Source organism: Stegodyphus dumicola, chromosome X1, assembly GCF_044657685.1.
Source record: "Stegodyphus dumicola isolate Sdum_Otavi_A_Nest chromosome X1, ASM4465768v1".
In the NCBI taxonomy this organism is placed as follows: Eukaryota; Metazoa; Arthropoda; class Arachnida; order Araneae; family Eresidae; genus Stegodyphus; species Stegodyphus dumicola.
The window spans coordinates 242,402,406-242,425,686 of record NC_140780.1 but is presented as its reverse complement, the minus strand read 5'-3'; the positions used below and the strand labels follow the sequence as shown (position 1 = coordinate 242,425,686).

Genomic DNA, 23,281 nt, shown 5'->3' with positions numbered 1-23,281 from the left:
ATCAAAAATACAATTGCAGAGCAGCAATAATGAGGCATAACATGCAATGCAAAAGGCAGCCAACTCAGTCAATAATGGTTGATAATAAAATAAGAATTTAAAAGCAAAATAAGTCATGTATGGAATACCTGCTCCACTCTCAGGTAGTGTTTGTGTCCATGACTGAGACAGTCCACTTTCTATGAGCTCATCTGGATCAAATTCTTTCAGCTCTCTAATAAAATGTTTGAAAAAGAAAGAAAAAGAACTGTTTTATTCAAATGCAATCACCAAATTAACAATATTCACAAAATATAGATTAGTTTACAGCTATTTTCATTATTTAAAGAAAATTTTAAAAGTAACTCAAATAAGAAGTACTAATTGCAATCTGTCTAATCTATAGCCAATTTTGTTTGAGCTAAAACATTCTCTGACCGTATAACTACGTAACAAAAATTATATGCAAAAAGACAGAATATGATGTGACAGATGTGTAGTAACTTCGAAATATTTCTTTAAAAATGACAGTATAATGCTTCACATGTCTCTGTTATCTTACGTTTATTTTAGTTGAGAAAATGAAATTGGCTACATAATATTAGCAAACAGTAAGCCTTTTCTTCTATTCAGAACAAGTGGTCAAAATGACCGCTGATCATAGTTATAGGTACACAGAAAATGCCGTAATGCTAGTGTGAACAAGTCAGCAAAAAACACAAAAAAAAAAAAAAAACATTATCAAGAACTGCCATTTCCTGCTCTGAATTATGTAGAAATTTTAAATCGCCACAGTAAATAAAATTTCTTTTATTAATGTAATGAATGCATGGGACATATACAGTACAAAGTCCAAAATAATTTAAAATCCGGACCTCAAAGCCACAAACTTTTTTTTTAATGCTTTACGCATGCACGTTTGATTTTCCCTTCCATAATAAAACATATGAAGATTTTCACTTAAAAATTCTGATTCTTAATTTCACTTACGCACTAAATAAAATATCTCATTATGAAAAAATAATCATGTAAGCATAAATTTGCGAGATTAATAATTTGGCTATGTAGCTGAGTGTCTGCTTGGCATTACATCTTAAACCGAGACATTCACCCATTTTATATCCCTGACGGCGACCTGGCGAGTCATTATTTATTACATTTTGTTTTCATCATCACATGCTTATCAATACATGACAGCTTCAGTAATAACTCATGCAGTGATGTCTAATTTTTTTTTAATTAGTAATTGAATAACAAGAGTAAGGGAAACTTTTCTGCTAACATTTTAACATTAATTTAGAACCTACAGAGACTGCCCTAGATAAAGCCTTAAGTATATGTGGGAGTTTATTTATTCAGAACTCAGATTAGTTTTAAGCATATGCAAGAAATAAAATGTAGATATAGTAAATAACTAAACTAAAACTAAACTCAGTGGTGCAAACAGCCCTAATGGTCCAAGGCCTGCAGTGCCCCAAAATTTGCTTTCTTGACTGTGGGCCCCGGGGTGCGTAAGCATATGCACTGAACAAGTGGTCAGTTTGGGGTCACAAGACCCCCAGTATTTAGTCCCCAAGCGAACTTGGTACTCATTTTATTGACCCAAGGGATGAAAATCAAGGGATGAAAGGCTGAGTTGACCTTGCCCAGCCCAGGGTTCGAACCCCGGACCTGTGATGCTGCTGAGCAATGTGCTAACCACAGTGCCTCAAACTAATACAATTCAGGCTTAATTCAGTATGCAATAGGAGCAAGACAAAATTTAGCAGAACAATTTGGCTTTCGTTGCCAATCTTGTGATACACAGCCAATAATGTATAACAGATGCTATTAAGCTAGGCTAAAATTATCTTAATTGATTCTAAGGCATTTGATTTCAGTTAATGTAGCAGACTACGCTGCTCCTTAATCTTCTAATTTGATCCAGCTTATTACTTTTTGCAGACTGTTATTATTACAGCAATTTTATAAAAATTAAACTTGAACTTTCAATTATGTCGAAAAGAGTTTCCAATTCTGGAGCTGCCAAAGGATCTACAAAGTGAAAGCATGTTTCAATGTACATTAAACAAAAAGTGAAATTGCTGCAAAAAATGGATAAAGGCATATCCGTCTCAAAATTATGCGAGGAGTATGGCATTAGAAAGTCAACTGTATACGACATAAGAAAAAAAGAGACCTTTTGAATTTTTTGTGGATTCAGACACCCCACTCGCAATGAATAGCAGAAAAAGTGTTCGTTATGCTAAAAGTGATGATCATGACAATGTGATGATTGAATGGGTCAGACAGCGTAGCAGCGAGGGTGTGCCATTGATGGGTCCAATGCTAATGGCTCAAGCCAAAATATTTCATGAAGAAATGAACTTAAACACTGACTGCACATATTGGACAGGTTGGTTAACCAAATTTAAAAATCGCCATGGTATAAGACAATTAAGAATTTCAGGTGAAAAAGCTTCAGCTGATACTGAAGCTGCTGAATAATTTGCAGATGAATTAATTGAACTCATTACTACTGAACAATTATCTCCAGAACAAATTCATAACACTGATGAAACTGGTCTTTTCTGGCAATATGTACCACGAAATATCTTGGCAACCTCTACAGAAAAGGCTCCAAATGGTGTCAAAGATTCCAAAAACTAACAATTTTAGCGTATGCAAATGCTTCAGGAACGCACAAGTGAAAACTTTTCGTAATCAGAAAACATGCAAGACCTTGAGCATTTAGAGGAATAATGATTTTCCCCATTATATATCATGAAATAAAAGAGCATGAATGACACAAGCATTAATGAATGATTGGTTTGAAAATCATTTTATACCCCAGGCTTGGCAACATTTGAATTCGGTTGGTTTATCTGATGACTCAAAAGTAGACTTGATTGTAGACAACTGTTCGACTCATACTTCACGTAAAAGTTTTAGTGAAAGATAACGTATCCGTATTATTCTTCCCTCCAAATTGTACATCTGTCATTCAGCCTATGGATATCAGAATAGTGTGTGTGCTGAAATGCAAATATAAAGCAGCATTTCTAAAATACATGTTAAATTTCTTGAAAAATGGCAAGACTATTCAAGAATTTTTGAAATATTTTAGCAGAAAATCTGCTGTATGGAGCATCCCCAGATCACAGGAGGGTGTGTCTCCAGATACGTTAAAAAATGCTTGGAATAATTTATATGGCCAGCTACCATATTTGATGGTGAGGACGATGAAGATGCTAGCTGCAAATTTATAGGTTTTCGGAAATCGCACACTAAAGGTGAAAATTTCCAATTAATGGATTTTGTAAAGAAATGTGAAGAAGCGGTAATAAATGAAGATGATATAACAGAAGTTTTTCATTGTGATGACAATGCCCTAATCATCAATCAATTAACAAATGGCGAAATCTGTAGTATGGTTCTAGATCCAGAAAATACTGTTATGAAATGTCCAGGCACAGTAAAATAGCTTCCCCGCAAAGCAGTTTTAGGGTTCCCATAAAATAACGAGAAAGGCAGGGTTGCCACATTTGGTGATAAATCGGCTGTTTGGCGACAAATTTGGCGATATGCCATGGGTGGATGGAGAACCTTCTGGAACAAATTCTTACTGGTTTAGTCCAGAATGTTCTCGAACACAAGCCAAAAGCTATATAAACCCTGCTGGTCCAAAGTCAGTCAGTGTGCTTCATCGAGAGGGCGAGTCAGAGTGCCTCGTCTGGAGTGCAAGTTAGTATCGAGTTGGTGTCTTGTCTAGTGAGTCAATCCCTGTGGAGTCGATCAAGTTGACAGCCGGGCAGCGAGTGCCGAGTGGATCGTCGAGTGCATCGAAAGAGTGTCTTTAAGTATCGCAGTTAGTGCATCGCCGAGAGAGCATGTTGAGCTCCGAAACTGAACCGAAGAGTTAGGAGCTGTGCTCTGTGTGTCGTTGAGTGCATTACGAGTTGTAGCATGGACAGTCTCGAGAGTACGTGGAGATCCGAGAACGACCGAGCAGAGTCGGGAGCTGTACTCTGGTACTTTGCAGTGAAGCTGTCTCCACCGTGATAGCCTGATAACCTGAAGGCTGTGTCGCTGATTGTGTCAACGTGTTTATAGTAGTTTATCGACGACTGTAAAACGTGTTTTGGAGCTGTCCTGACAATACTGGCAAATTAAGTGTTTCGATACTACATCAAGTGTCGTCGTTATTCACTCCAAATACACAAAAATCCCGTACGAACGTGAAGGAAGAAAATAACGTAACAACTGGTGTCAGGAGAAAAGAAAAACGCAACAATACTGCTACCAATAATGAAGAAAGTGATAGAGAGGTTATTCAAAACGAAAAATTTCGATTGACAAGTTAGTGGGTATTCTCGACACAGCAATTACAGGACTTGAACAGTGGAACTTTGTAACCGAACAAGAAATTATGTCTGTTTATAGAATTAAAAAGAAAGTATTAGCACAATAAATGATGCAACTTAAACACCTTACATTGAAAGAAATGTTTAATAATATATACATTAAGCTTATATATATATTATATTACATATATTAATATATAAATTATAAATAAAAAAATTTCGGAATTTAATTAATTACCTCTGGGTTCTCTCTTTTCAGATACTTCTACTAAAATTAATATTAGGAGATAATATAATCAAGCTTTCTTTAGTAAATATATTATAAATAATATATATATTATAAATACAGTCAAAAGTCTTTAATCAAGACTCGTCGGGACTTCAGCGATTCTGGATTATCGGTTTTTCCGGATTACAGATCATGAGATTAAATCTGGCAAGATGGCATGCAGAAATTATAAAATTAAAAATATGAAACCGTAATTTATGAAATAAACAGCAATTATGATCTAAAGGGTATCAAAATTTACAAAAAAAAAAAGCTTAATATCTATTTGTTTACTTTATTAAACATTTCTTTCAACGTGCGCATGCGTAAAGCATACATTACGCATAGTCGAAATTAGAAAAATGCCACCAGAAAACTATTTGATGTGTATTCGTGATATTTATAATGACGAGGAATTTGATTTAAATCATATCAAAGATGGAGTACATCAAGATGAAATACTACATTTAGTAAGGAATTATATGCCGAATAAAATACAAACATCTGCCCTGAAGATAAGGATAGTGCTGACAGATCAACTTCCAGTTCATTGCACGCCACGACGCTCGAATAAATGGTGAAATTTTTAGAAAAATCCGCAACTGCTAAGCGGTGTTGATAGCATATTTAGTAAAGAGCACAGAAAAAAAGAAATGGGAAGAGTTAATGAATATTTTAAACGCAGAAAGAAATGGCCTTTCCAAAACTGCAGATATGTGAAGAAACGTAAACATAACTTCACGCATTATCTTTTGCAAAATGGAAATTTGCTAAAAGGTTATTTGTAAATTATTTGTTAACAGGAATTTTAAGATTAAAATATTTTTTTGTTTTAAAAGGTTATACATCTATTTCATAAATCAAATCATTTAAATATATCATCGCGTGAGCGTGTTTAATATTCCTACTAAATTTTAATAAAAAAAATGGCTCTACTCTTACATTCGCCCTAAGATCACCAAATGTGGCGATATGTGTTCTGCGCTGGTTTTTGGCGCGATTCCATGCTGTGAGATGGTTTGGTGGACAATGCTGTTTGTATGGCAACCCTTTTGACGCTGAAACTTAGAGACATGGTGGCAGGATTTCAGTCGCGTATCTTAAATTCTGTGAAAAATAAATTTAGTATTAAAAGGTACGATGTTGGAGTTGTTAACGAGTCTTTTGTTCACGGGTGTGTTTATACGGATAGAAGTGCATTTTTGGAATTTCTGTGGGAGGCGAGACTTTTAAAACGAAGTTTGGCATGTCCGAAATGCGGAGCTGATATGAAAAGTCAGATGAAGAATGGTGTTTCTGATAGACTTGTGTGGATTTGCAGTCAAATGGTTGCTGCGAAAGTATGTGGCTGTCAGCGGAGTTTAAGATTTGAATTGCGGTTTTCGTGTAGTAAGTTAACTTTGGAGGAAGTTTTTATTGTTACTTTTGAAATTTTGAATCGCAGAAAAACATATGATATAGCAAAACCATGGCATTTTTGTTCAGAGACGTTGTTGCATTTTATTTTACTGTTTTTATTTTGTAGAATGTTATGTTCATAGCTTTTTTTAGTATGAATTTCTGTTGTTATTGTTGTTTTGTAAATTGTTTAAACAGAATGCTGTGTACATGGTATTTTTCAAAATTTATTGTTCTTATGTTAATTGATTGAAGCGAGGTGTGCGTAGTTCGTAGATTCCTTCGCTGCCTAGAATGTGCAATTCGTAGATGCTTTTTTAAGTTAAAACGTATCGCTGTGTACGTAGATTCTTGTCGAATATTTTGGTTAGAAACTTTACGTTTTTGCTATCTAAATTTTTTGTTTTTGTTTCGGATTTTTAGCTTAAATTGTGTCTTCAATGGAGACATTTTAGGTTTAAAATTCGAAATGTAGACAACAAATTTAGGTAGTAGTATGGAGGCCTAGAGTTTCTTGCCAAAAACGTTTGACGAGCTGAGGGCGCATATAGGAGTAGTTCCTATTTAGTATATTTTTAAAATACATATCGGGTACAGTAGACTTTAAGGTACTCCTTGTATTATGGCAAAGTTGTTGTTTGATTTATTGCCCAGTTGTTCTTTCATTTATGGTAGCCTGAGTAGTTTAATGTTATGGAAACCCTATTGTGACGTAATCCGGTGCATGATTCTGGGAAATTTTGAATCATGGGATGTTTTGTGGTGTGTGTTGGCTTGATTCTTTAGACGGTAGAATGGCCGAATGTAGTAAGATTAATTTGAAGTTTCTGTACGATTTGGAGCGGAAGGGGAAAAGAGCTTTAATTGACTGGTGTGTAAATGAAGGTTTACGGTTGATCTTTACAATATGGTAACTGGTAGTTTGGCGACATTTTGGAGGCGATAAAGGTTACTACCTGGGACTTTGGTAATAATGTGAGCAGTACTCAGTTCCAATTACGCATTATTTTGTGTGGGGGAAATGAGAGATCATGGGATATGTCGTGATATTAATGGACGAATTACGGTTCTTTAATCGGAAAAGGGGGGGGAATTTGGACAAGTATCTGTGGATGTATATTATTTTGTATTAAGCTTCATTGTGTGTTGTGTGAAGTAGGGTTGAATAATTTTGGGATTGTATGGCGCTGTCTAAAGTGAATTCGAAATTTTTAATACGTTTGTGTGATAATTCAAAAGAATTGGTTGAATGGTGCATGAGTGTAGGTTTAATTGCAGATAAGTATGAATGTCCAAAATGTGGGAATGAAATGAGATTGTGTGAAAGGAAGGATATTACTGATAAGTTTGAATGGCGGTGCAAGAAATCTGGTGAAAATGGACATTTTGTGAAACGGAGTATAAGGAAGGGTACGTGGTTTGCTGAAAGTCGTTTGAGTATGGGTGAGATTTTATTGATTTCTTATTATTGGGTGAATAGATTGCCAGTTGACTATTGGATTTCGGATTTAGAAATTAGTAGTAGGACTGCAGCTGATTGGAATTCTTTTTGTAGGGAAGTGTGCGTGGAATTTTGCGAAAATGATATGGGTATGCTTGGTGGTATGAATGTGATTGTGGAAATTGATGAGAGTAAGTTTGGGAAGCGGAAGTATGAGAGAGGTAGGAGAGTGGAAAGAAAATGGGTGTTTGGTGGGATTGAAAGGGGTAGTAATAAATGTTTTTTTAAGGTTGTGCGAGATAGAAGTAAAGATTGTTTATTGAGTTTTATAAAACAATATATTTTACCGGGTACTATAATTATTTCAGATTGTTGGAAATCATATGAATGTTTGGAAGATGAAGGGTTTAAGCATCTTGCTGTAAATCACAAGTATTATTTTAAAGATCCGGAAAGTGGTGCGCATACCAACACAATAGAGGGCACCTGGAGTGGTATAAAAAGCGCCATTCCTAGGCATTGCGACAAGGAGAATTTTGCTTTTTATTTAGCGGAGGAAGTTTGGAGGAAAAATTCGGAAAAAAAATCGTTCAGTAATTTTATTGAATCCATAATAAAAGTGTATCCACCATGTAAGGAAGATTCGGAAGAAGATTAGGTTAGTTAGACTTTGTTAAGAATGTGAGTAGTATTCAGTTCTGATTACGCATTATTTTGTGTGAGGGAAATGAGAGATCATGGGATATGTCATGTGATATTAATGGACGAATTACTGTTCTTTAATCGGGAAAAATCTGGGAATTTTGTATTTGGCTTTATTCTGTGTTGTGTGAAACAGTGTTTGTGAATTTTTGGATCCCATGGCCGTAAGTAAAGTGAATTCGAAATGGGTATTTAGTGGTATTGAAAAGGATAGTAAGAAATGTTTTTTAAGGTTGTGCAAGAGAGAAATAAAGATGTTTTATTATGTTATTTATTTTACCTGGTATCTTGCTTTGAAAGATAAGTATGATTTTAAAGATTCTGAAACAGAAGGAAGAAAAGTGTATCCGCCACGTAATCAAGATTCTGAAGAAGATTAGGTAAGTTAGTATTTTTAATTATTTTTATGCATTGTTGTAAATGTAAGGTGGAAAGGAATTTGGTATTATTGGGAAAATTGTTATTAGCAATGATTTAGTTTAAAGTAATTAGGATTGTAAGGTAATTTTTATTAATTTAATGTATGTGCTCATTTATATTTTAAGTAGTGTTTTTGAATTTAATTATATTTTAATGAAATGATAGTTATTTTGAGAATTTTATGTTTGTAGGGATTTGGTATACGTTTAAGTTGAAATAAACGTGCATGGAAATAATTTAAATATTTGATATTAAGTATTTGTAATGCTTGCGGTATGAATTCGTTGGTGAGGTGTATAATGTAATAGATGATTTAGAGGTAAAAGTTTTTGGATATTCTATTTATTTTATATGTGGAAATGTTGATATTTGTAAAGGGTAAATACTTTTTCGTGATCATGTAATTTCATATATGTTCTTTTTACCAGGTTTAAAGATTGAGAAAATTGTCATGTATTTTCGTGAAATTTTTTTAATTTATGAGAAAAAAGCAGTGTACATGGATATAGTGAAGAGTGTGCGCAATGCCATTTTTGTGCAATTCTGGGATTTTTTTTAAGTAAAAATAAGTCGACGTGTACATGGTTCAGTGATATTTTAATGAAATGATAGTTATTTTGTGAATTTTATGCTTGTAGGAATTTGGTATACGTTTAAGTTGAAATAAACGTGCATGGAAATAATTTAAATATTTGATACTAAGTATTTGTAATGCTTGCGGTATGAATTCGTTGGTGACGTGTATAATGTAATAGATGATTTAGAGGTAAAAGTTTTTGGATATTTTATTTATTTTATATGTGGAAATATTCATATTTGTAAAGGGTAAATACTTTTTCGCGATCAGGTAATTTCATATATGTTCTTTTTACCGGGTTTAAAGATTGAGAAAATTGTCATGTATTTTCGTGAAATTTTTCTAATTTATGAGAAAAAAGCAGTGTACATGGATATAGTGAAGAGTGTGCGCAATGCAATTTTTGTGCAATTCTGGGATGTTTTTTTAAGTAAAAATAAGTCGGCGTGTACATGGTTTACGTGTATGTGTTATTTTAAAAATGCGTAAGGAGGATGGTATTGTGCAGTTTTTCCTAATTTTGCAGTGAATATTTGTCATGATTAAGCAGTTTTGTTTGATAAAATTTCTAGCATAAGTGTAATTCGGCTAGTAGATTGTTGGAAGAAGTGTTCAGGAGATAAAAAGAAAAGAAACATGTCTTTACTTCGTGAAGACAAAATGGCGGCGGGGAAAAAAAAATAGAGGGTTGCTGTAGAAGAGTTGGTCGCCAAATTTTCGCCAAAAAATCGCCAAGTTACCATAATGTAAAGATCAACCAGGTTTACTTAGCAGCCATTATAAGTGTCCTGTATGTAGAAAGGATATGCGTCTAGTCGAACGTAAAAACCGTTTAGATGGATTTAAATGGGTTTGTAGGAAGAAAGGTTCAGATGGTCACTATGTGAAGCGTTCGATCAGAAAGAGTACCTGGTTTGAAAAAAGTCATTTGAGTATGATTGATATTTTGATTTTTACGTGGCTCTGGGTGTACGAAGCGAACTCGAAAATCATGGTAAGTGAATACTTGCTTTTGGTAGTGCTTAAATGTATAACATGTTTTTCCTTTTTTTATGTTATTTTATAGTTTGGTTTAAAATGTATTTTATTGAGATTATGTATTTTTTGTTTGCCTATATTGTAGAATTTGGTGCTCCTTTGACTTTTTAAGCGAAAATATATCGATGTGTACATGGACAAAGTAAAGGGAGTGCGCAATGCAAGTTTGTGTAATTCTGATATTTTTTTTTTAAGTAAAATTAGGTCGACGTGTACATGGATAAAGTCGAAGGAGTGCGCAATGCCATTTTTGTGCAATTCGGAGATTTTTTTTTTAAGTGAAAATAAGTGGATGTGTACATGGATACCGAGTTTGTGCAATTGTTCGTCTTGTTATTTTGGCTTCGCAAGCCAAAATGAGTCAAAGAATTGCACAAAATCGGTATCCATGTACCACCCAAAATCGCGAAGTTTCGCCAAGGGGTACCCTAAACTATACTTTTACCTACATATATTTTACGAAAAATGTGCAATATAAAAAAATAAAAACACAACCAAAAAAATGTAAAGAAAGCAAAACTTTTTTAGAAGATATTATGTTATGTACGAGTTGCTTGCAAAATTTAAAAGAAGATTTTAATGTTCACTGCCATGATATTGAAAATTTGAATATGCCCGAATGGCTCACAGAAATGCGATATATTTGATCTTGATATTATAATACAACGAGGGTTGATTACAATGAAAGATGATTTTCAAGTTTCTTATTCAAAACACGTGTGTATACTAAGTTACGGAATTTAGAAATCATCCAACAGAAATATTCCCAAATTAAAGTTGTTACTGAACAACATTATTGAAATTTCCTCTTCTTATCCCATGGATAAATCAAGTCAATAATTTAGGACAGTAAAGAAAAAACAGTCTCAATATTTTTGAACAAGGTAATTTAAGAATTAAATTAAGAAATTTTATGCCAAATATTAAATAGATTGCATCAATACATGAGGCACATTTATCACACTAATTAAAATGGAACTTTCGCCAATTAGAATATGTAATTTTGTTTCTGAAAACTTATTTATATTTGTAAAATTAAAAATGATAATAATACAAAACATAATAATCTAATACCATTTTTTCAAATGGTATTTTTTTGGTAATATATCTAATACCCTTTTTCAAAACTTTTGCTCATATTCTTAGTCTAATTGTTGTCTATAAGTTATTTACTTGCAATTATTTGTATTATGATTATGTTGCATGCTGTATATTATGCAGAAAAATTAAACAGAGTCGATGAAGAAAACTATTCTTTTAAAAGAAGTCAATGAGAGAAAAAGTTGGGGAATCTGAGAATTAGGCACACAGTAGCATAGCTTGATTCACAACACATAAGTAAAATTTATTTGCTATTTAACAGCAGAATGTCAATGCATTTTTATATATTATAACTGCACATTTTCCTACAGTGCAGATTCATAATTTGTAATTTGTTATTAGTTGTTGGATTATCATTAAAAATCTATTTGGATATATTTTTTCCCTTACCAGTTGCTTTGCATTATTAGGCATGGCATTTTATTATTTTTTTAAAGTTGTATTTATTTTTTTTATCATTCCTGCATTTTCACAATGTCTAGTATCTCTGAATTTCATGTTTTGGCAAATGTTTAAAACTATAAGCAAATATAGTGGGTCAGCCATCTCTTATCATTAACATATTTTTAAAATTTAAGATTTATCTACTCATCTATGTACAGTAGAAAACAAATAAAAAAACTAGCATATTTTAAAACTGAGCTAGATGACAGGTATATAGATATTCAAAAACGAATCAGAATTAAAACACTCTATGTTTCACACGACAAACATAACTTTTTATATCAACCAACCTGTCTTTTTGTGTAATCTTTTGCGGCAGCACTATAATACAATGAAACCTGTACTTTAAAAGACACAAGATAATAACCTCAAAAAAAAAAAAAAAAAATGCACACTATTTATAAGAACCTCTACAGTAAAGAAGCATTGCATACACTTCTTACTTTTTAACTGCAATCCTTGGCTGACATTGCCTCCACTGCAACAGTATGTGAACTAAACTTAAAAATGTGCATGCCATAGCACTACAAGAATTTTTTTGTCATGTAAATTATATGTTTGCATTGATAGAAAGTGTTTAAGAAATTTTCTTCATGCACAATAACACTATTGTGCCAAACATTCATGGATGACCAAGCGTCATCCGTAATTTTATCCGTGTTAATTTGTAAAATAGATTCTAAATATAGTCTCCTTTTCAGAGAAGGAAACGAGATGAGAACCATGATGATACAAGGTCCTTACAAAAATAGAAAGTAGAATGTAAATGCCTTTACGTTAACACACACTGTTGTAAAATGCACGTACGTCTCAAAAACTAACTTCTTCCATTCTATTAATGAACATCTGTCATAACTAGTATCAGCAGTATGCAAAATTCTCTTAGATTTAGGCGCACTGGTAGCATTTCATATCGTTTCGTGGCGCCATCTATTAATAAGTACAGAAATGAATACTTTATAATAATGTAGAAAACAGACGTTTCATAAACCAGTATATAGAAAGCCGGAAATCAATTTTTCACTCATAAACTGCGAATTGAAGGAATTTATGAAATTTACTACAATTTTTCTTTCCTCTGTATCATAAAAAATTGCATATAGATGTTTAGCTAGATTAATAAAACTATAAATAAGATCATGGACCTATGGATTTTCAAACTGTGGTATATGTACTACTGGTGGTACATTACAATATTTTTAGCGGTACAATTTTTACAGAAAAAAATTAAATGACTGTTCAAAATGAATGTAAAATTGCGCCCCTTTTAACATTTTTTTTTAATCTTCATTATTCAGGAATGTATATATATTTCAAGTTTTTGACTTTTACGGCTCTAGCTTTAATGTTGAAATGACTTTTCCAAGAGCTTCGAACAATTTCCCGACGCTACGATTTCCAAGATTTGTAGCGGCTCTTCAGTATACTCGTAGTTTACTTATTTATATTTTATTGTAATGTAAAAGTTTCAGTTATGAATATAAGTAAATATTATAAATTTAAAGGTTTTTTATTCTTTGATTATATATATTCCATTTACGATGCATTGATTTTTAATGGCGAAATGCTTTTATGGTGGTACATATATTTTTGTTTCATATTTATGTGGCACAAAATTTGAAGAGTTTGAGAACCCCTGACCTAATCAGTCTTGAAGCAGCCTGCGCAAAGCTTGCGCCAAATATGATTAGGGTGGGGCAAGAGGGCGACATCTCTCCCCGGGGCGTTCGGGGGGCGCCAAATTTAGGTTACGAAATTTTAGAATGAAATGTTTCCTATTCTTGGCACGCAGAAAGGGGCGTAAAATCTTTAGTTGTCCCCGGGTGCTGAAAACCCTAGCTACGCCTCTGCTTTCGAGAAGGAAAATCAAGTCACAAAAGGGATCAGGCTTCTGTACTTCTGTCAAATAAAAATTCAAAAATTTATGACATTAAATGTTTCAAATAACTCGTTAGGAACATAATTTCATCTTTTTGGCCTAGATTAAAATAACTCCTCATTATTTGCAGCCTAATTTTTCTCCAGTTATCACGTATTACTAATTTATTTTGCCGCTTTAAAGAAACCTTTTTTTTTTTTTTTTCCTATGGCGGGAACAAGCCATTATAGGCGTTGGCCATTCTACTATGTAGATACCTAATAGGTAGCCCACCGTAGCCTAGACAATTTACAACCATTCCTTCTCCGAGATTCGAACCCAGGTCCTTCAATGGCAGTTAAAATCACCAGCCACTTTCCCACCTGAGCGGCTTAAAAAAAGCTTTAGTTTTGAAATTTTAGTCGAGTTGACACTGAGTTGTTTGAATATTTTATGACAATTAATCAGAAACCAGAGCCACATATTTATAACTGTAGGCTTAGGGTCTTTATTTTTGAAGAATTTAGAATTATTATAGAAATTATGCTTTTATGCTGATGGTTTCAAATTTCATTTAAAAATATCAGTTTGTATGTACTGATCCATTACGTTACCATGAAATTTAAAGCGTTATTTCAATGGATAACTTACATCCCTATATTAAAGAGCTTTCTCCGCATATTTCATTATCTGAATTAATTTAAGTTTTTGAAATTCTTCTTTGGATATTCTTCGTTCCAAAACTTTTAAACTAGTACCCGTCAGCAAATAATATTATTGTATTCTACTTTTTCTCTCACAGATTTTTGAGAAAGAAAGCTGAGGTTTTATTTATTTATTTATTTCAGAGACATAATGTTTACTCCAAGGAGATTAGAATAGACCTATTCTAACTTCCTTGGTTTATTCTCATTTTATTCGGCAGGTTTTATAAGTGTTGACAAGCTTTGAATTAACAAGTACTTTGCATGATCAATACATTTCTACTGCAAGTCTGGAAGCATAAGCCTTCGATTACTTTATCCTTTGCGACAAAATTTCGCTGTTTCTTACAGTACAGCTTTGATGGTCTCTTGATTCTTCTGTCATTTTAAATAATTTTATCGTGCTTCGAATAATATTTTATTACAATAATCGACCCTTAAAATGATCGTGGATAATGTCATCATTCAGATATTGTTACAGAATTACAAGTCGTTTAAGGTGATAAAAACTGATTGAAATATATTCTCAATCCGAAATGAAATTGTCAAACGTTCTTGCTTTTTATTAAAATCCGCCACTTGCCCTATTTCATAATTTTTACTCCTTTTGAATATTTTCAGATAATGGGAAAGCAATATCTTCAGTTGATGAAGTCGATGTATCAAAACTCTTTGACTTATAGCACAGACGAAGTCAGGAAGTTTTTAAGGCATGATTTCAAAATGAAGTAAGGAATTCATAATATGCTTATGAAAAATCAGAGCTGGAGCTAGGCCGTTTGCCGCCCAATGCCAAATCTGTAATTCCTAAATTCTGGCGTCCAGTGTGGCCGCACTGGCTGCACAAGTTCTGGTATCGGCCCTACTTGTGACTGACAACTATACAGGAATTCAGCTATGAGCTGAATTAAATATAAGAGTTATAAAAGAATATTATGTTTGTAAGATGAGAAGTGGAACACTTCGTAAGAATTTATGAATGCAAGTGTAAACAAACAAGACGAGGGAAACTTATCTGCTTAATAAGCTGCATCTGTAGAACATATTTGGAAGCGTATCTCAATAAAAATATTTCAAACATATCAAATTTTCAAATGAAGTAAAGCAAAATGAAGAAGGAAATGCAATAACTTGAACTCACGTCAACTAACGATGAATATGAAATTTATTTGAATAAAAACTTTTCAGCAGAGCATCTACAAAAGCGAAATGCGTGTGTAGTCTTTTGTTCAGTCATATCCAAGTACAACACATAAAATCTTTCTGAAAATTATAAATCTAAGTGAAAGAAAAATGAGTCAAAATAAAAACGGAAGATAGATAAATTCACAAGGAATTTCCTGTGAGTATTGTGATCAGAGAGGTGCTCCTTATCTTAAAAGATAAGATATTTTTAGTCAAAAGATTTATAGAAATTTGAAAGTAAATGGTTTTTAAACGAACTTTTGAGAAAAAAGTGTAGGCAGTCCAGCTCTGGTACTTCTCAACTTTAAAGATAAATGGTAATTCTAGCTGGAGCGCACCGGAATTAGGATTCCGGCGCTAAGAAAGCTTTGGCACTTCTTTTATCTAAATGAATCAAAATTTCAGGAGAAATTTCCTTTGATGGCGAACACTTATTTTAATTTTTCCTTTTATTCCCTGGGAAACAAACCCTTGGAAGGAGATTTGAGATTTTTATGGAACAAAAGCCCCATTCACATGTCAGAAGCTTATTCTCCAGAAAGTGCAATGAATTTACGATGGCGGGTAAATTTTTTATTCTAACGTTAATGATTTCGGGCGGAAAAGAGCAACTGCAGACTTTTTGGGACAATGTGACCAAATCTGAAGAACGAAAAGTGTCTCTTGCTACTTTGTTCTGAGTTAATTTTCGGATTCGGCGGAAATATTTTCCATCTGTCATATTCTGTTGACAGCTAGAATTTTATCGATAGGATTGAACCCTTCTTCTTTTAAAACCCCGAGTCAGTCTGTTCATTATTGATGAATGTTTAACATTATTTCTAATTAATATCATGTTAAAATATACACTTATATATTTTTAAATATATTTTCGTAAATTATTAAAATTTCGTAATAATAAGATATTTAAAGATATTTTCTCACTATTAAAAATATCCTTAAAATATCCGTATCATTCAGTTAATGTTAGCAAAATAATTGTATATAAACGTGATCCATCAAGGGGCGCCTTTTATAGACACACACACACAAAAAAAAAAAAAAAGAAAAAGAAAAAAAAAAGAAAAAGAAAAAGAAAAAAAAAAATCAGTAACTTTTCAAAAAGATTTGTCTTTTAGAACTTGAAAATTAAGAATTAATTGACAAATTTGTATAATTCAGAGCCACCTGATTTAAGCAGAGAAACTAGGTACGTGCATTGTACCTCTAAATTTCAGAGGAAGATCGGGGAAGGGAGCAAATCCTACCTGTCTTATCTACATCATAATTTCGATAACAAATTCATGTATATATTTTCTACTTTGAAAACAGAACTATCGATAAACGAAAAGTTAGAAACTTTAGAAAGTCTAGGATGGTGGAAATTTTTGCCTAATGTAGAAACAGAGCTAAAATTACTTGTATCGTTGCTTTCATCAAAGCCTACTAGAAAGACATCATTTTCTCTCTGTAAAAGACCACACGGTCTTAAATCATAAATTATAAATTCTCCTCATTGCCTTATTATTTCTAGAAAAAGAAACACCCAAATTAGATTATGTTATGTAATAACTCAATAACTGAGTCCCTTGCGATTTTTTTTAAAAAAAATATTAAATTTAATTAGTTTAATTCAGTCGTTAGGGCTTTGATTCAAATTTATCTAATTAATATTTTAGAAATTTTAATAAATGTCATGTTTAAGCTCAGTTTTTAGAATTTTTAATTCAGAGATGGCACATTTCTCTTCCATTGTAGTAGAAATGGCATTTTCAACGGCAAAGCAACTTAATTTTTTAATGCTATACTTCATTTATATCTTGGTTATTAAACTGATAAGCAATTTAAATGCAATAATTTTGGTCGTTTCTGTGTAGTATAATTAACTATGGTTTGTAAGAAAAACCAGTGAGAATTCCTTACGTTTTTCGCCTTTTTCCTGGAAAAAAATACACACCTTAATTTAAAATGCATGTTATATATTACACAAATTATATATTATACAAAATAAACTGAAAGCGTGAAAACAAAAATATGAATTTATTGCTATTGTTTAAATAATTTTAAATTAAAAAAATATTTAAGCATTATATTATTTAATGAAATATGTTATGTAATTAGCACCATATTACCATCTACTACGTTGATGGGGCTTCGCAAAAGGTGACCCGGTTCTGCAGTTTCTTAAATTGGACGCCTTTTTTCAAGCAGTCCGTTAGAATAAACATAAATTCTAAAAATAATGCTTTTAGAAAAGTTCAAGGAAGCAATTTATAGATGTTACCTGTTATTTTAAGGCAAAATACTGTCCCAGCTTTACATGCTGTGTTTATATCAGAGGATTTTGTTTTTACAGTCTCAGTAGTATCCGAAGACTTTTTAAAAAAAATATTATTTTCATTTGTACTACAGTTCTTTGCTCTATAGAAGAGAGATTAAATTTAATGTAAAAAGAATATTAGGTAAATATTTTTAACTTCAGTTTTATGCGAAGAAAACTTTAGATATTGTTTAAAGAAATGAAATGAGTGCGATAAATTTTGTAGTCACCGTATTTTAGCCTTAAATAACATAAAAAAATCCCCTTAGTTGCTTTTAAAATTAGAACTGACAGGTTTAGTTAGACAATTTTTAAATGATTAACAGTTAAAATATTCCATGTTGTTTCAACATGGAATCATATTTTATAATAAGAGCTTTTCCTGTAAAATAATATTTATACTATTACACAAATCCCCTTAGTTAGCTATAACAATGATAAGTATATAAATTTAATACAGTGAAAGCGGATATTATTCGAACCTACATTATGGATTATTTCCAGTTTTATGTAACTTGACCCAATATTTTTAATCACAGACAAAGCAGGAAATGAAAATAATATTTTTTAAAAAGGAAAGTTACGTCATGTATGATTACTGACATGCATTAAAACGTTATTATATACAAAATGGAATCAACGTATGCAACGGGAAATACTTGTTTCATTCTTCAGATTATATACCATTAAAGTAAAAAAAATTAAACAATAAGTAAAATTATAACACAAATTCTAATTACAGGATAAGATAAATGTAAGAAGAATTTTTGGCAACATTGTTGCACAAGTCTGGTTTATTCAAAATGCTAGCTGATGTTTGCGCGGCCAGGCGCATAAATTGTTGTTATAATATATATATAGTGATTTTAATGAATTCAGGTAGTGTAATTTCGTAGGTCCAACTATTTTTTAACTAAAGTTCCTTAAATTCTCACAAAATATGATTTAAATGAAAATCAAATTCGAAATTCAAAATTTTGGGCTCCGAGGTGCACATGTCTGGGTGGAAAGCTGTGTATGTCAGCCGCCCAACCGGTATTAGTGGTTAGCGTCCCGCTGATTGCTGTGCCGAAGGGCCCGGGTTCGAATCCCGGAGAAAGCATGGATGTTTGTAAATGTACAGTGTCGGTGCGGGATGGCGGCACTCTAAATATGCGGAGAGCCGATAGTCCACTGGTGTGGTTTGTGGAAGGGGAGAGGTATGGGAGACCCTCGGACCCATCTCCCCCGGGGTGCTCTCCATCGAAATTGGGGGCGGAACTGAGCTAAATCGCACTGTCACTCGAATGGTGCTCAAGGCTGTTGCCAAAGGCAGGCGTAATCTAGCTCTCCTTACCACAAGGAACTTCGTGGGCTTGGGCTGACCACATCATACAATTGAGCATTAGCAACAACACTGTCCAAAATCTGTTTGCTTCAGATTCCGCTATTTTTCCACAATGTGAGGAACGTATATATACATACATACATATGTACAGATTCTTCATTATTCAATAATAGAAATCGAAAAACACGAGATAACATTCTGCCTGAACAACTTCGTTAAGTACCTTTTAAGCGTTATCTCGTATTCTAGTTAAAATGAAAAAAATCAGTGGCATCTTAGAATCAGTTGCCTTCTTAGAATCACAGATTTTTTTCTAGATTGTCCCGCTCTTCGGAACTAAGCATCAAAAATTAAATTTTTAATGTCCGTTTTTTTAAAAAAAAGTTCCATTACCAACGATTTCGGGTTTTAGAAGAAACATAACTAAGTATTGCTTCAGTTGAAAATAATGTCTGTTACACATAGTGATAAGTAAGTATTAATTTCATGAAAAAAACTGAATCCTATTCTAGTAAAATTATTTTCTTCAGATATCTTTAAAATGATGTAGTTCGAGTTTAATTTCATTAGAATAAACGTAAAAAAACTTATTGTTAAACTCGTGTACACATATTACCTTACCTAGAGAAAATAAAATAACACAAGGAATCCAGCTACTAAATTTTCAGTCATATAAATTTAATACGTAAATCTATATCTATAAAGTAATATCTATAAAGTAATCTGATTTATACAGACTATCCGGTAATACTCCAGTTTATGAAATGTAATAATTTAAGCAAGATTTTATGACAGTGTGGGTTAATTGTGAGAAGAAAGGAGCTTTCTTTTATACGGAATATATATCTACTAATACTTCTCAACCAAAAACAAATATGGCAAATTTATTTCTAGGTAATATAGCGCTCAAGACATTTTCGATCTACCGCTGTTTTGCTAAAACTCGGGAGCTTCTGTATAGAAAAGAAATCAGCAAAACAGAAGGATTCGAAGGAGTTATTATTGAAGTTAAATTGAACTGATTTACATATATTTAAAAAATTCTACACTGTAACATAAATTATTACAAATAAGAGCCTAATATGATTGACTTGATTCAAACTGAAATAATCTCACGGCTAAGTTACATCAAAGTATAACTAACCATAATGTGAATTATTAATGTGAATTGGTAAAGTAACATCAGATTTCTTAGGAGAATGAAATTTATTTAACTGGCAACTAACTGATAATTCCATTAGCGGGCCAATGAAACCGAGTGGTAATACGACCTGGATTCAAATGCCGGCAAACTACTTATAGGACCATTTTCATAGTTTTTCTCCATGTGTAACATAAATATGAACCATTATCTTTTGGAAGTCCTCCACAAAAGTATCTCTCTCATTATTCTGACAGCCCTCATGTGCTTTGTCATACACATTTAAAAGGAACTTACAAAATTAAGTACATGATAATTCATTCGTTAATTACACCTCATCACTGTCCTTAGTTTATCAGAGACCTATCTCAATCCTTAAAGCATATAATTCCACAATTAAATCTAACATTCATTTCTTAGCAGAAAATTTAGCATAAATTAAGTTTATACAATCGTTGAAATATAAATACCGATATCCCCCAAACGCTGTCTTTTCTGATAGTAAAAATCATAAACTTTAAAGAAATGCAGAAGTGCTTGAAAACTGTTTCTCGTTTTCCGATATTGTTTATTTTATACAAGAAATGATGGTTGATTAATTCATTAAGTACGGGAGGATTATTTGCTTAAGACAAGAGGTGCCTTCGTGAAGGATTTTCTAAGTGAAATGGCTCATAATTTTCTCTTCACGTGAAGAGAACCATGCAGCCAGCCTAACCGCTTAGATTCGAGCTCGATTGAACTACAGCTCAGCTCTCTTATCAACTCACCTACGGGTGGAGTTAGTCTTACATATAGCTCGTCAATAGTAAACTCAGTACAATATGACTATTTCACATACAATTCGTCTCACTATGAAAATGATAAAATTTGCTAATCTTATTATTTACTAAAACAGTTTTTCATTCACTGAAAGACCAAAAAACAATTAAACTTACTTAAGGATATATATGTATACTATATAATCAATTTCAAAGTGAAGGGAAAAAAGCTGGAAAGAAAATTAAATTTAGTGTCAAAAACAAAGGTAATCCTAATTATCCTATCTTACGTGAAGCTGGTGAAATCATCGAGTTAATTCTATTCAACTGGAAAAATGTTAAAAAATTAAAAGTAAACTATCCAAAGCAAAACAATATGTATATGATCATGCGTATCCCAGACGGGAGAAAGTGGTTAGTGACTCTGACTGGCATACCGAAGGGCCCGGGCCGGAGAAGGCATGGATGTAATTTGTTCAGCCCTTTCATAGGAGGCGATCCTGTTAGGTGCCTCCATAATAAAGAGACCAACGCTTTCGGCTTTAGTAGTGGCCAACGCCTATAAACAACTTAAACCTGCCCCTGAGAGAAAAAAATTATCATGCGTATTATCTATTGACTATGATGCCAGTTATTAACAGTAAACCAAAGCAAGAACTATTTATATTAAAATTAGGAGTAATATACTGATACTAATAAACGAGTATTTTTGTCGATGTCATTTATTAGAACATTTGATATCAAATTTTCAATGCAATTTAACATTTAGTATCTAATGTGTGTAGTTGAACTAAAAGAAGTTTTCCTATATATTTGATATATTTTAGGAAATTTTATTGATTTGAAAAAATTAACGTGCATCTACTTTTTGATACATTATTCAGAACTAATCAACCATATCCCTTTCTGAAACAAAAATTAAACTTATTTTGAAATCCCGACAGAAACGAGTTATATTAGGTTAAGTAACTTTAATATTACAAAATCACCAGGAGTTAAACTCCTTAAAATGAGCGGCCCACCAGCGGCCGAGCGGTAAAGTCGCTGAACACTGGTAGTTCGGTCCGAGGTTCGAATCCCGCGAACGGGCTGGCTGCATGGGTGTTTTCGTGGTTTTCCCCATGTGTAACGTGTATACGAGCCAGTTTCCCTTAGAAAGTCCTCCACGAAAGGCATCCCTCCTCTTAGGCAGATAGCCCTAGTGTGCTTTGCCATAATTAAATACACCACACCACCTTAAAATGAGCAATGCCTTTGTAGAGGACTTTCTGAGGGAAGGTCTGGCTGCATGGGACATTCGGAGTTTTCCCCATGTGTTAGTTGAATATGATCGAGCTTGCCTCAAATAGTCTTCTGCGAAGACATATCTTCTAAAGCAGATAACTGTAGACAGCTTTCGCATAATCAGCTAATCAACAGGTTTTTGTCAGGATGAAGGTGCGTTTCGTATTTCAGTTTTTATTCAGTACGAAAGCTCAAAATATGAGGTATAACATAAAGAAGAAAAACAAAAATAAACAGAATAAGTTAAAATCGAGAAGGAAATTGTGCTTGGGAACTTTTACGCAAAATAGATAAGTATGATGGAAGATGTCTTAAACAGTTAACCTTGCATGAAAGAATTGCTTTCGTGGAGACCTTCTTAACAAAACATCTTCTTAAGAACGTATTTCCGTTACACACACGTAAAAAACCCCTGAACATTCACGAAATCAGCCCGCTACAATGAAATTCCTACTCAAGATGAAGTTACAAGTGTGAAAAGGTCTTATCCATTCGGTGACTGTAGGATCTATTATTTGAAAGTATCTTGCTTAATTCTTTTAAATATAATGGATGCGAGTAGCATTTTCTGCCGAATTATTTGATTAATGCTTGGCATGACAAATGAAACGTTGAAAGGAATTAGTTCTCTATTTATAACAGGATATATTTAAAATTTTAAACATAGAATTGAAGACGATATCTGTAAAAATAAATTTAATTTTTTAATACTTTATTTTTATAGATACTATAATGCTTTAATCCTCTTCTTTTTTCAGAAGCTTAAAAAGTATATACATTTTAATTATTACCCATTAATAAAATGATAAACCCTCATCGTAACACAAAAAAAAAATAATAATAAAACTCGTGAGAGTTAAGCACAGTTTTGAACACAGCATAAGATTATCCTGAGAACAGTATAAGATTCTTGATTTGAATTTTGAATTATTTGTTTTCAAAAACAAATTTCGAAAAGTCTTTGAAAAGAGATGTAAAATATGATTTCATTTTAAGGTTTTATACTTTTTC

General features: G+C 32.7%; 1 protein-coding gene across 4 annotated transcripts in view; it reads right to left on the bottom strand.

Moving 5' to 3' along the window:
* LOC118184295 (uncharacterized) overlaps positions 1–23,281 on the bottom strand; it is a 259,876-nt gene that overhangs the window by 23,273 nt on the left and 213,322 nt on the right. For 3 of the 4 annotated variants that reach the window (XM_085807301.1, XM_085807303.1, XM_085807302.1), the window contains one exon: positions 129–214. In XM_085807301.1, coding sequence (XP_085663427.1) covers positions 129–214 — 86 coding nt within the window. Of the gene's footprint in view, positions 1–128; positions 215–12,154; positions 12,550–23,281 lie in introns of those variants that run through there. The other variant, XM_085807304.1, reaches the window with a different exon arrangement.